The 14,812-nt window shown below is 45.5% G+C and overlaps 1 protein-coding gene across 2 annotated transcripts in view; it reads right to left on the bottom strand.

Moving 5' to 3' along the window:
* The window catches only part of rcan1 (regulator of calcineurin 1), an 86,260-nt gene that overhangs the window by 22,371 nt on the left and 49,077 nt on the right, over nt 1-14,812 (bottom strand). Inside the window, exon 1 of one of the 2 annotated variants that reach the window (XM_033032409.1) lies at nt 737-1,086. The exons of the other annotated variant lie outside the window; for it this stretch is intronic. Within the exon in view, the coding sequence (XP_032888300.1) occupies nt 737-820 (84 nt within the window). The 5' untranslated portion in view covers nt 821-1,086. Of the gene's footprint in view, nt 1-736; nt 1,087-14,812 lie in introns of those variants that run through there. 2 annotated transcript variants of the gene reach the window in all.

The following is a 14,812-nucleotide window of genomic DNA, read 5'->3' as shown; positions in this document are numbered from 1 at the left end:
GTATCAACTCGAGTACATTATGGGATTTTCTTTGAATGGAAGTAGGTAACACGTGACCTGTTAATGAAGACAAGCTTCTTCCTGGAAAGTATCTTGAGATGCAGCTGCACTGTCTATTGGGAAATTCAAATATTCACAATTTTAGGAAGATATTCCAGGAAATTGTGTTCATTAGTCCATCGCAATAGTGTGCCTAAATTTCGGGGAAAAAAACATACTATCTTGTTTTTATACCACAGCCCCCCCCCCCCCTCCCCCCATCTCCCTCACCCCCCCCCCTCCTCCCCCCCCCCCCCTCCTCCCCCCCCATCACCCTCACCCCCTCCCCCCCTCCCCCCCCCCCCCCTCCCCCCCCCCCCCCCCCCTGCACAAGGCAGTATTCACCATTTCTGTACAAATCCATCTTTTCCTTAAAGTGCATGATAATACAAGGTTCACAGGACCACCGGAAAATAATTTGCCAACACAGCATCAAAATGTGTAGCTAAGTCTTCATTTCACATCAGTGTGCAGAGTATTAAGTGATCAATTGATTAACACATTGCTAATATCAGTTCCCAACAGAAGTACACACTAAATTAACACGTGCCACACAAGCTAAATGCCAAACATTCTTAACACCACTTGTATCATTGGGGTCAGTCAAACGAGGCCCAGACCACCACAATAAATTAGAACTGGATTATCAGTCTGGAGGTGTTTTCTTGGAGAAAAAAAAAGAGGTAAAAATTCTTACCTTTAAATCACTATCTGTGAAGACTTCACTGTCAGGCAAACAAGCGATCAGAATAACGTTGCAATTAAGGCTTTGCAAATGCATGGTCTCTCCGAGAGGTGGCTGTTTTGAACAACTGTAATATAGTCCGAGGCTGCTGTTGCACTTGTTATGAATTACAAGGCTGCCGTGGATGGCTCTTTATTTATACAGAAGCGAGCGATTGCCCTCAGGAGATTTACAGTGTGAGGCAGCAGATTCTTACACAAAAAAAACCAGCAAGTTCCAACTAGGACAAAAATGAACTTCGAATGGAAAGTAGTGACATCAGCACTCGGCCAAGATATCTATGCTAATCAGCATTGGCTCTGCATGGGAAGATGGAAAAAACAGCTGATGTGGCTTGGCAGCTGTGTTATCATTGGTTCTGCACATAGTTTCCATCAGCAGTAATTCCATTCAACACCCACAATATGTGCTCGACTTGAATGGCTGGTCTGGAGATGGAAAATTTTACACTGTAAATGAACTGTTAAATACTAACAGGAATGAATCATTACACTGTGTGTGCGTGTGAGTATGCGTGAAGATATTAGGAGGGAACAATAGGGAATGTAACAAGGCCACCCTTTAATCTTGTGTAGGAATAAACTGCAGATGCTGGTTTACACCGAAGAAAGACACAAAATGCTGGAGTAGCTCAGCGGGACAGGCAGCATCTCTGGAGAGAAGGAATGAGTGACGTTTGAAGGATCTCGACCCGAAACGTCACCCATTCCTCCTATCAGAGACGCTGCCTGTCCCGCTGAGTTACTGCAGCATTTTTGTCTATCCTTTAATCTTCTCTGCTTTCCTTTCTTCCACTCACACTGCCACTTGAATTTAACTGCCACCATTAAGAACCAAAAATAAGAAGCTGTCACCAACATTGCGAGCTCCATTTATAAATTTCACAGAATTTGTTGGGAAGTGTCCAGTGGGTGGAAAGTCCAATGTAAATTACACTATTACATTACTGTTAGTGGTGAGCAACTGGCTATCTGCTGAATGCGACGGGTGGCAGATCTCAACTGTTCCACCAACTCCATGCCACATTTCAGCTCCAGAATATTGGAACATTTTCTTCGTCATAGAGTGAGACAGTGCAGAAACAGGCCTTTTGGCCCAACTTGCCCACACCGGCCAACTTATCCCTGCTACACTAGTCCCACCTGCCTTCGTTTGGCCCATATCCCTCAAAACCTGTCCTCTCCATGTACCGGTCTAACAGTTTCTTAAACATCGGGATAGCCCCAGCCTCAACTACCACATCTGACAGCTTGTTCCATACACCCACCACGCTTTGTGTAAAAAAGTTACCCCTCAGATTCCTATTAATTTTTTTCCCTTTCACCTTAAACCGATTCTCAATTCACCTACTATGGGCAAGAGACCCAGTGCATCTACCCGACCTATTCCTCTCATGATTTTATACATCTCCATAAGCTCACCCCCTCATCCTCCTGCGCTCCAAGAAATAGAGTACCAGTCAACTCAACCTCTCCCTATAGCTCAGTCCCTCTAGTCCTCGCAACATCCTTATGAATCCGCTCTGAACCCTTTCCAGCTTGACAACATCTTTCCTGTAACATGGTGCCCAGAACTGAAAACAATACTCTAGATGCGGCCTCACCAACGTCCTATACAACTGCAACATGACCACCCAAATTCTATACTCAATTTGAGACTTGATTATGTCTCCATGTAATTCAATGCAATTCAGGACAAATTTAATCACAAAATAAGAAAAAAAGAACGTGGAGAATTGCATTGGAAGTATGGAAGTTTGCCATAAACTGGCTTATCTATTTTTCCCCTCTCAACCTCATTCTCCTGCCTTCTCCCCATGAAACCTGACACCCTTACGAAAAAAGGCATATCGATAAGCACGAGGCTGCAGATGCTGGAATCTACAGCAAAAGAAAACAAACAACTGGAGATAGATAAATTGCTGGAGAAACTCAGCGGGTGAGGGAGCATCTATGGAGCGAAGGAATAGGTGACATTTTAGGTCGAGACCCTTCTTCAGACTGATGTGGGGGTGGGAAGAAGAAAGGAAGAGGCGGAGACAGTGGGTTGTGGGAGAGCTGGGAAGGGGAGGGGAAAGAGGGAGAAAGCAAGAACTACCTGAAATTGGAGAAGTCAATGTTCATACCGCTGGGGTGTAAACTACCCAAGCGAAATATGCTTACACTTGCCGCTTTACCTCCCCCCTTGACTCCATCCAAGGACCTAAGCAGTCTTTCCAGGTGCGGCAGAGGTTCACCTGCACCTCCTCAAACTTCATCTATTACATCCTCTGCTCTAGGTGTCAACTGCTCTACATCGGTGAGACTAAGCGTAGGCTTGGCGATCGCTTCACCCAACACCTCCGCTCGGTTCGCAATACCAAAACTGATCTCCCGGTGGCTCAGCACTTCAACTCCCCCTCCCATTCTGAACCTGACCTTTCTGTCCTGGGCCTGCTCCATGGCCAGAGTGAGTCCCACCATAAATTGGAGGAGCAGCACCTCATATTTCGCTTGGGTAGTTTACACCCCATTTCAATAAGCAGAGATGGTTGAAAACGTCAAATTCCTCGGAATCAATATTACCAACAACTTCTCCTGGACCACCCACATTGAAGCAACGACCAAGAAAGCACACCAACGCCTCTACTTCTTTTGCAGACTTAGGAAGTTTGTCATGTCCCCTATAACTCTCACCAACTTCCACAGATGCACCATAGAAATCATTTTATCGGGATGCATCGCATCTTGGTTTGCGTACAGCTCCATCCAAGACCGCAAGAAATTGCAGTGAATAGTGGACAAAGCCCAGACAATCACACAAACCAGCCTCTCTTCTATTGAAGGTACACACAAAATGCTGGAGCAACTCAGCGGGACAGGCAGCATCTCTGGAGAGAAGGAATGGGTGACGTTTCAGGTTGAGAACCTTCTTCAGATTGTTGCCTCCATTTATTCTCCCTTCTATTCAATCCATTTATACTTCACGCTGCCTTGCCAAGGCTAGCAGCATAATCAAGGATGAGTCGCACCCTGGCCACTCCCTCTTCTCCCATTTCCCATCGGGCATAAGATTTATTAGAAGTGTGAAGATGCACATGCTCCAGATTCAGGGACAGTTTTTTGCCAGCTGTTATCCGGCAACTGAATCATCCTACCACAACCAGAGATCAGTGCTGAACTACTATCTACCTCTTTGGTGACCCTCGAAGTTTCCTTGATCAGACTTTTTACCTGGCACTAAACATTATTTCCTTATCATGTATCTATACTCTGTAAATGGCTCGATTGTAATCATGCATTGTCTTTCTGCCGACTGGATAGCATGCAACAAAAGCTTTTCACTGTACCTCGGTACACGTAACAATAAACTAAACTGAGGTCACCATTCATTCTCGAATACTCTGAAGAAAGTGGAACCAATTCCTTTAATCGCATGCGATCGGTCAGCCCTCTCACCCCTTGAATTAGCCAAGTGAAACTCATTTAGATTGCTTCCGATATGCTTGTCTTCCTAACCATTTACTGCAACTGTCTGACAATAGACAATAGACAATAGGTGCAGGATTAGGCCATTTTGCCCTTTGAGCCAGCACCGCCATTCAATGTGATCACGGCTGATCATCTACAATCAGTATCCCGTTCCTGCCTTCTCGCCATATCCCTTGACTCTGTTATCTTTAAGAATTCTATCTAACTCTCTCTTGAAAACATCCAGAAATATTGCAGTTGTTGAAAATTTGACAAGAAACCCCAAAAGATAGTGATCAGGATGGTAAATGTATTCTCCTTAGTTTATTTTATTTTAGATACATCGTGGATACAGGCATCCCTTCGGCCCACCGAGTCTGCGATCTCCCATATACTAGTATTATCCTACACACTAGAGATAATTTACAGAAGCCAATTAACCTACAAACCTGCACGTCTTTGGAATATGGGAGGAAACCAGATCATCCGGTGAAAACCCACACAGACAAAGGGAGAACCTATAAACTCCGAACAGACAGCACCTGTAGTCTGGATCAAACCGGGGTCTCTGGCGCTGGAAGCAAGAACGGAACTCGCTATCAAAACATGGAGGGGACGGGGGACACAATTTTTTGGCGGCCACGCGCACACTCACACACGCGCGAGGCTTCGGAGGCTCAATCCAGCGTTAAAAACGGAGATTTTAAAATCGGGATCACAAAAGCTTGGGGGGATGTCCCCCACCTCTCAAAACATGGGGGGGACGTGTCCCCTCTGGCCCCCCCCCCCTGGTTTTCCGCCCCTGGCTGGAAGGCATCAACTCTACCGCTGTGCCAATCTTCCACATGGCACATGACCAGACTAGATCTGTAGGGCTGAGTAGGATTCAGTGACATGCTGAATAATTGCGGCAGTTTAGAAATTCCGAAGAAATACCAGTCAGTTTAAAATGCCCAAGATAAAAAACGAATTGGGCACACATTGTGCAAGTATGACTAGAAGGGAGGGCCATTTTAATGAATAAGCACTCATCAATATAATGGCTAGCAAGAATTGATGGAATTTAAAACAGCAATTACATTGGTATGCAGGACATGCTTATGAACATATGCGGGAGGGAACGGCAGATGCTGGCTTAAACCGAAGATAGACACAAAAAGCTGGAGTAACTATGAACATAGCTGTTGGGGGGGGGGGGGGGGGGAAACACTTGGAAAATTTCTGTCACTATTCCCAAACAAAATGAGGAAGGAAATACAGATGCATGAGGCACACGGGCTAATAAAATCTGCATGACCTTGCCAGTCATCACCTTTGTTAACTGACTCATTTAGAAAAAAAATGTTCTCTTTCAGTTTCCCAAATTTTACTACCAGGAAGTTTGAGAGCTTTGATCCATTAAAGGTACAGAGTAGCTTCAGCCAACATCAATGGAAATTCCCATTGGATTCACTAACTTTGTGCCAGATCCTGTGTGGAAAATTATTGGAAACAAGTGCCCAGCAACATTTTCCCACAAAATCTTGACATCCTCCGATCACTGACACATCACCCGCTTGTAGGAAAACAGGCTGCTATTTCCAGCATTACAATATTATACATCCTTATTAGTTTCACTGTTAAACATTTATTGGTGCCTTAATTCCTTTAATTCTGAGGCAAGACGTTGTCGAGGCCGCGTTTAGGGTCTTGAGTTCAGTTTTGGGCACCGTGTTATAGGAAAGGTGTTGGCAAGCTGGAAAGGGTGCAGAGATTTACAAGGATGTTGCCAGAACTCGAATGGCTGAGCTATAGGGCGAGGTTGAGCAGGCCAGGACTCTATTCCTTGGAGCACAGGCAGATGAGGGTGACTTTATAGAGATGTACAAAATCATGAGAGGAATAGATCGGGTAGATGCACAAAGTCTCTTGCCCAGAGTAGGGGAATCGAGAACGAGCGGATTAACCTTAGGTTTAAGGTGAGGGGGGAAAGATTTAATAGGAACTCGAGGGGTAACTTTTTCCACACAAAGGGTGCAAGGTGTATGGAACAAGCTGCCAGAGGCAGGTACTATCGCAATGTTTAAGAAACATTTGGATAGGTACATAGATAGGACAGGTTTAGAGGGATATGGGCCTAACACAGGCAGGTGGGGATAGTGTAGCTAGGGTCATGTTGGCCGGTGTGGGCAAGTTGGGCCGAAGGGCCTATTTCCACACTGGAAGACTCTGTGAACAAGTGCATGAAAGGAATTGCACTGATAGTTGGCAGAGTCTCATGTGGGCCAAATGGCCTCCTCTTAATCAGAGCAGAAGGTAAAAATATACTGCAACACCAGCATTGTCAATATTGAATTTCAATCTAGTGTTGCCTCTTCCACCAGCAGACTGCAAGCCACAATGAGCAGTGTAAAAGCTGTAAACTATCACAGTTTCTCAGAACAGGCTGGGGGTCTGGAAAGTCTATTCCTGTCTCTTGCTGTGCGTTTTCTCAAATCAAACTTTTATTGGAAAATGTGGAAAGACTTGTCGAGAACTGAATGGAGTCATACATGTTTTTGGAACAGTCTTCCTGTACACAAAACAATTGGTTATGAATCATTCAAACTGGGCAATTGCTAATGAACAAAGAATAGGAACCATATTTCATGACTGTTAATGTCATGACGATTTTAGCTAGTTTCGTGACTTGTTTCTTTAAATTCATCACATGCCGAGGGAATGCAGCTGAGTCACACTTCACTTTACTTGTTTCCAAAGATTGTTTAATTAATCAAAGCTGCAGTAAGTCAAAGTCACAAAGGATAAGGAGTCATCCAATTAAAGAATTGCGTAACCTACATTTCCTCATTTCCAAAGGTCACAGATAGCATTTAATACTGGACGTCTGACAAAATAATCACTGCAGTTGTTTTGTGTGAAACTGAGATTTACTGTGTAAGAACCAAAGATCTAAGTGATCTGTGGTAAGAACGTTAGCTGCAACAAAGCACAGGATTAGTCGCCAGTCATAATTCAGATGTCACCAACATTGTCTACGCAGCAGAATAATTATTTAGGGGCCGCATGGTGGTGCAGCGGTAGAGTTGCTGCCTTGCAGCGCCAGAGACCCGGGTTCGATCCTGATAACGGGTGCTGTCTGTACGGAGTTTGTAAGTTCTCCACGTGACCTGCGTGGGTTTTCTCCGAGATCTTCAGTTTCCACCCACACTCTAAAAGACGTACAGGGTTTTAGGTTAATTGGCTTGGTATAAATGTAAAATTGTCCCTAGTGTGTAGGATAGTGTAAATGTGTGGGGATCGCTGGTCGGTGCGGATTCGGTTCGAAGGGCCTGTTTCTGCGCTGTATCTTTAAACTAAACCGAAGTATTTGGCATTGCAATCCCCTCTAGTAAATTCTTCAGAATCACATTTGCTGCAGATCAAGAGGTTTCGAGCCAATCTTACAAAGAGTCTGTAACACAGATTGTCAAATGACATTTATGTACCAGTTGGCAAGATATTGTGCACAAGAACACTTCATAAAATCTTACAGCGAGTTCTACACTTAGAGAGGCATAATGGGCGGCAGGGAGGCGCAGCGGCAGAATTGTTGCCTTATAGCATCGGAGACCCGGGTTCGATCCTGATACATACACTGTCTGCACGGACTTTGTATGTTCTCCCTGCGACTGCGTTGGTTTTCTCCGGGTGCTCCGGTTTCCTCCCACACTCCAAAGAATGACAGGTTTGTAGGTTAATTGGCTTTTGTATACCGTAAATTGTCCCTAGTGTGTCGGCTAGTGCTCATGTATGGGGTGATCGCTGGCTGGCGTGGACTCAGTGGGCTGAAGGGCCTATTTCCGCATTGCACCTCTAACAGGATCAATACGTCTGTAATATTGATAAGTGATAAGTGAGTTGAAATGGCAGCATCTGACACTGAAGTCGCAACTGTGTTTAACGTGCATTAAAATGGCATTCTCAGCATAGCAAATTCTATAATGCAGAAGGCCAAAGCAGTGCCACTTCAAGGACTACCTTTGCGTCTTTTTTAATTAACCTGTTCACTACCAAGTTTTTTTCCCCACTATTAGCCATGACCCAAGTATACTCGGGGGCGGCACTGAACAGGTTAACCAGTATCCGCAGATCCTTGTCTCATACTTTTACTTAATGAAGCCACAGTTGTCCACTTCTCCCTTTCTCCTGCCAACTATGTTAATTCTTCTGGTTTCACATTTCATGTCTCCCCTTATCTCACTGGCTTTTGTCTTTTCATCTCTGGTCTTTGTCCAACCATTTTGCAAGCATAACTGTTTAAGAAGGAACTGCAGATGCTGGAAAATCGAAGGTAGACAAAAATGCTGGAGAAACTCAGCAGGTGCAGCAGCATCTATGGAGCGAATAACCTGGCCCTGAACACCAGCAAAACCAAGGAACTGATTGTGGACTTTGGAAGGAGTAGGAGGGGGACCCACAGCCCCATTTATATCAACGGGTCGATGGTTGAAAGGGTCAAGAACTTCAAATTCCTGGGGGTGCACATCTCTGAAGATCTTTCCTGGTCCGAGAACACTAACGCAATTATCAAAAAAGCTCATCAGCGCCTCTACTTCCTGAGAAGATTTCGGAGAGTCGGATTGTCAAGGAAGACTCTCTCTAACTTCTACAGGTGCACAGTCGAGAGCATGCTGACCGGTTGCATCGTGGCTTGGTTCGGAAATTTGAGCGCCCTGGAGAGGAAAAGACTACAAAAAGTAGTAAACACTGCCCAGTCCATCATCGGCTCTGACCTTCCTTCCATCGAGGGGATTTATCGCAGTCGCTGCCTCAAAAAGGCTGGCAGTATCATCAAAGACCCACACCATCCTGGCCACACACTCATCTCCCTGCTGCATTCAGGTAGAAGGTACAGGAGCCTGAAGACTGCAACAACCAGGTTCAGGAATAGCTACTTCCCCTCAGCCATCAGGCTATTAAACCTGGCTCGGACAAAACTCTGATTATTAGCAACCACTTTCTGTTATTTGCACTACCAGTTTATTTATTCATGTGTGTATATATTTATATCATGGTATATGGACACATTTATCTGTTTTGTAGTAAATGCCTCCTATTTTCTGTGTGCTTAAGCAAAGCAAGAATTTCATTGTCCTATACAGGGACACATGACAATAAACGAACTTGAACTTGAACTTGAAGGAAATAGGCAACGTTTCGGGCCAAAGCCCTTTAGGAAATAGGAAATAGGCAACGTTTTGGGCCGAAACGTTGCCTATTTCCTTCGCTCCATAGATACTGCTGCACCCGCTGAGTTTCTCCAGCATTTTTGTCTACCTTGCAAGCATAACTGTTCTGTGCGATTACCGTTAAAACCATTTTATATTGGTGACTGCTATGGAAAAAAGTTAATCTGTTCACAATTGCCACTTGAGATCGACAAGGTCAAATTTTAGAATGAACATTTTTATTCAGTTGCATGCTCTCAAAGTCACGTTGGAATGGCCATTCATTGAAAAAGGTGATTAACTAATTTTTAGAAGTGTTTTTTTTAAAAAGTGGTGTGAGAGAGAGCGAGAGCGAGACCAAGAAAGAACTCTGGTGTGATGATACAAGGCTGAACCCTATCTGATTTGTACTTTAGCACTCACATTCAATCTGTTACTGATTGTACAAAGACCAATCTATTAATACTTGGCTTTCTACCAGATTAACACAATACCATGTTTTCCACTACTTGCTGCTGTAAATGGATTAAGATTAACCCAATGAAGACGACCAAAAAGCAACACACAAAATACTTCAGTAAAAATTGGCGTGGCACAGTGGCGCAGCGGTAGAGTTGCAGCCTTTTTTACAGGGCCAGAGACCTGGGTTCGATCCTGACTACAAACTCCCTGTCTGTGTGGAGTTTGTACGCTCTCCCCGTGGCCTGCGTAGGTTTTATCTGGCACCTCTGGTTTCCTCCCACATTCCAAAGACGTACAGGCTTGTAGATTAATTGGCTTGGTGTAATTGTAATTGTCCCTAGTGTGTGTAGGATAGTGTTAGTGTGCAGGGATCGCTGGTCGGCGTGAACTTGGTGGGCCAAAGGTCCTGTTTCCGCACTGTATCTCTAACCTAAACTAAGTTTCCCATTCCCCTGACTCTCTGAAGAAGGGTCTTGACCCGAAACGTGACCTACTCCTTTTCTCCAGAGATGCTGAGCCGCTGAGTTACTGCACAATTATGTGTCTATCTTCATGTTCTCCACTACTTGCCTTGGTTGCTGCTTCTGCTGGACTTAGATTAACCCAGGGAACATTACCAAAAAGTGACACACCAAATAACTCAGGATAAAATCAGTGCCCATGAAGTAATGGTGGCAGGGAAACCACAAATGGTATCTATCATCATATTACTAAAAGTCTGATCTTGACCGCTTTTGGCCCACTGTGCTGCGATTTCCGAGAGAACGCTGCCATCTACGGCCGTCATTTTTGGCCACCTCGGTCAGAGCCCCCTTCCGCCTTCCGTGACTGGAGGATTTTTTCCATCGATGAAAAATCAGAGAGATATTAATGTTTTTTTTTTTAAATTCGCCATTCTCTCTGCTGCCCCCGCTGGCGGCAGGGGGAGGGACTATAAAACCAGGAGGTTTAGTCCCTCACTCAGTCTCTGCCAGACCCAGGAAGCGAGAGGGTCACGGATCTCTGAGCTGCGAATAACACTGAACGCACGTCTACTCCACGGTGAGTCCCCTCGATGCGGCTGTAAAGTGGCTGCTGCCCAATTGTTTGCCTCGCCTTTTTTTAAAGTTTGTGTTCACAAAATGAATTTTGGTTGTCAGGTGGCTGCTGCCCAATTGTTTGCCTCGCCTTTTTAAAAAGGTTTGTGTTCACAAAATGAATTTTGGTTGTCAGGTGGCTGCTGCCCAATTGTTTGCATCGCCTTTTAAAAAAGGTTTGTGTTCACAAAATGAATTTTGGTTGTTGGGTGGCTGCAGCCAAATTGTTTGCCTTGGCTTGGCTTTTAAAATTGTTGCAACAGTTGGCTGCCAGCCCAAGAATCTATTCGGCCCACAATGTCTATACTAGCCCTCTGGAAACCCCCCCCACTCCACTGGCGAGCGATATTGGAATTGGTGGAGAGGTGGAATATTGCGTTGGTGAACAGCCCTCCCGTGTGATGCTGGGACCCAACGAGTCCCACTTAGTCTATTATATATATATATATATATATATATATATATATATATCTGTGTGTGTGTGTGTGTGTGTGTGTGTGTGTGTGTGTGTGTGTATGTACACATATATATGTACATATATATACACACACACATATATATACATACATACAGACATACGGCAAGATTCTTAATTTTCAAACAAAAAAATTTAATGCAGAAGTCAAACTACAAATTATGACATCAAATTTCCTTCTCAAAAATTTTTTTCCACAAAGCAGGAAGTATCTGGGTGATTTGTGGAAAGATTGGAATCTTAATATAGTCCTGAGCGTTAAGATTGTATCCACCGATAGTCATGCACTATTGAGAAACTGGAAAAATTTGTACATGGTTCAGAACAAAGGAGGTGACTGACAAGAAGAACTACCAAAGCTTACAAAATGTTAAACTAATGAGATTTACTTCACTGACATTGTTGCAGGTAAAGCAAGATACGATGTATGCTGGTTGATTTCCAGTTTCCCATATCAAACAAAAACAAGAACAAGAAAAATCCCAGCCAACCACATGGAGGTCTAATACGGTCTGTCTTCGGTGTAAACCAGCAAATTGAACAAGCATGTGGAAGGGGCAACAGCCAAAGCTAGTACAGGTGCACAACCTTTTATCCGAAATTCCGGAAACCGAAAAGCTCCGAAAACCGGACATTTTTTCCAGGATGTCGTCTGCACACCAAAGCTCGCGTTTGGCGCCAAACTTGACCCGAAACGACCCACGGTCAACCCAGGTCTGTACTACTGTAGCGGCTGCCTCCTCCCCGGAGACCGGGGAGACACTTAAACATCTGTAAATCATTGCTTAAATGTTAGTCAGTTAGTTTGGAGGGCTTTTATGTGAAGGGGGGGGGGGGGGTGAAGGGGGAAACTTTAATTCTTAGTCCCCTACCTGGTCGGAGAGGCGGGGAGCGGGCAATGCCTTACCGGGTCGCCGTGCAGTAAGCTCCGGAGCGCTGTGGCCGCCGACTCCCAACATCGCGGAGCTGGGGCTGCGGGCGTCCGGCCGCGGGCGGCGCCGGTTGTAGCTCCGACCCCGGCAACTCTACCCCTGGCTGCGCGGCGCTCCAAATCCAGCGCCGCCCGCCCGCAGCCCCAGCTCCGCGATGTTGGGAGTCGGCGGCCAGAGCGCTCCGGAGCTTACCGCACGGCGACCTGTTTAAGGCATTGCCCGCTCCCCGCTGGTATCCCAGCGCTGTGGCCGCTGACTCCCAACATCGCGGAACTGGGGCTGCGGGCATCCGGCCGCGGGCCGCGCTGGATTTGGAGCGCCGCGCAGCCAGGGGTAGAGTTCGCCAGCGTCGGAGCTCCAACCGGCGCCGCCCGCGGCCGGACGCCCGCAGCCCCAGCTCCGCGATGTTGGGAGTCGGCGGCCACAGCGCTCCGGAGCTTACTGCACGACGACCCGGTAAGGCATTGCCCGCTCCCCGCCTCTCCGACCAGGTAGGGGACTAAGAATTAAAGTTTCCCCCTTCACCCCCCCCCACCACATAAAATCCCTCCAAACTAACTGACTAACATTTAAGCAATGATTCCCCAGTCTTCGGGGAGGAGGCAGCCGCTCCAGACTTTTCAAGCCGCCCGCGCTACCTACCTAATCTACGCTAAAAATCTTCCATTCCGAAATCCGAAAAATTCCGAAATTCGAGAAGTGTCTGGTCCCAAGGCTTTCGGATAAAAGGTTGTGTACCTGTAGTGTCATTGGCTTTCTAAATCTGCAAAATGCACCCAAAGAAGTTAAGATCCAAGCATATAACAGCCTTGTATGTCCACATGTTGAATATTGCTACTCCGTGTGGGATCCTCTCACTGAAGGGAACATCAATAAGATCCAGACAGTGCAAAACACAGCAGCAAGGTTCATATCTAATAACCACAAGTGGCAGAGCTCAGTCTCCAACATGATAAAGGACCTTAAATTTCATCCACCTACTACTCGTCGCAGGTTCATCAGACTGACACCATTCCACAAGATCAAGAATACCACTATTGATTTAAATATGGAGGCCCACATCCAGTTAACCCAAGCACCCATTGGCATGTCAACCAGAAGTTACCAACATGGAAATTATTTCATTCCACACGGCACTTCATTAGCACTTTCTTACTCGTTTTTCTTCAAGACAGCAAGGGATTGGAATATCCTACCAGCCAGCATCAGAGATCTCCAAAACATCAACACACACAAAGATGCACTCCAAAGGCAACTCCATCTCGACTAGTACGTCCCCCACCATCATAGTGCTGAGTGATGCTCTACCTAGAGCTCTGAAGATAGACACAAAATGATGAGGTAACTCAGGCAGCATCTCTGGAATGAAGGAATGGGTGACATTTCGGGTCTGGACCCTTCTTCAGACAGAGTCATGGGAAAGGGAAACGAGAGATATAGATGGTGATGTAGAGAGATATAGAACAAATGAATGAAAGATATGCAAAAAAGTAACGATGATAAATAAGGCCATTGTTAGCCGTTTGCTGGGTGAGAATGAGAAACTGGTGTGACTAACTGAGACTCTTAAAAAAAAAAAACATTCGAATGAAACAGTTTCACTCCCTACAGATTCTGCCTGACCCGCTGGGCATTTCCAGTACTCTTTTGTTTCCTTCCTCGACTCCTACTATTCCAACGTTTAAGAAACATTCTCTTCCAAATCATTAATATGAATAATACGAGTGGATCCATAAGTTCACAAGTGATAGGAGCAGGCCATTCGGCCCATCAAGTCTGCTCTGCCATTCAATCATGGCTGAACTATCTCTCCCTCTTAAACCCCTTTCTCCTGCCTTCTCCCCATAACCCCTGACACCCGTACCAAACATAAATCTATCTATCTCTGCCTTAAAAACACCCAAATGATGTCCTCCAAAGCCATTTGTGGCAATGAATTCCACAGATTCACCACCCTCTGACCAAAGAAATTCCTCCTGATCTCCTTCCTAAAGGAACGCCCTTTAATTCTGGGACAATGACCCCTTGTTCTAGACTCTGGCACTCGTGGGAACATCCACTCTATCCCGTACCAATCACTGTGGCACACCACTTGTCACAGTCCTTGTGTCCATAGCTGAGAGCGGTGTCAAGAAACCCTGATGAAGTTTGACCTGGTAAGATTCAAGGTGTAAACTCTGCATCAAGTATGAGCACTGAGCTGATTGATGGGGCAGCAATTGACTAAATTGGTTTGGTTAAGTTTTTTGTGAACAAGACACAGCTAGTTAATTTCCCACTCTGGATGTTGTTTTGCACTGTTGGCATGAGACGCTGTTATGCCCCTGTCCCACTTAGGTATAGGTGTTGACGTAGGTTGTCGCCAGGATGACATAGGTTGTTGCTGGTGCCGACTTCGTTTTTTTTGTTGTTAAAGTATGATTCTATTTCAAATTTTATGTTGAA

The sequence above is a fragment of the Amblyraja radiata genome, chromosome 14, assembly GCF_010909765.2.
Source record: "Amblyraja radiata isolate CabotCenter1 chromosome 14, sAmbRad1.1.pri, whole genome shotgun sequence".
NCBI lineage: Eukaryota > Metazoa > Chordata > Chondrichthyes > Rajiformes > Rajidae > Amblyraja > Amblyraja radiata.
Note: the sequence above shows the minus strand (reverse complement) of the source record. Positions and strands in the feature narration are given on the sequence as shown.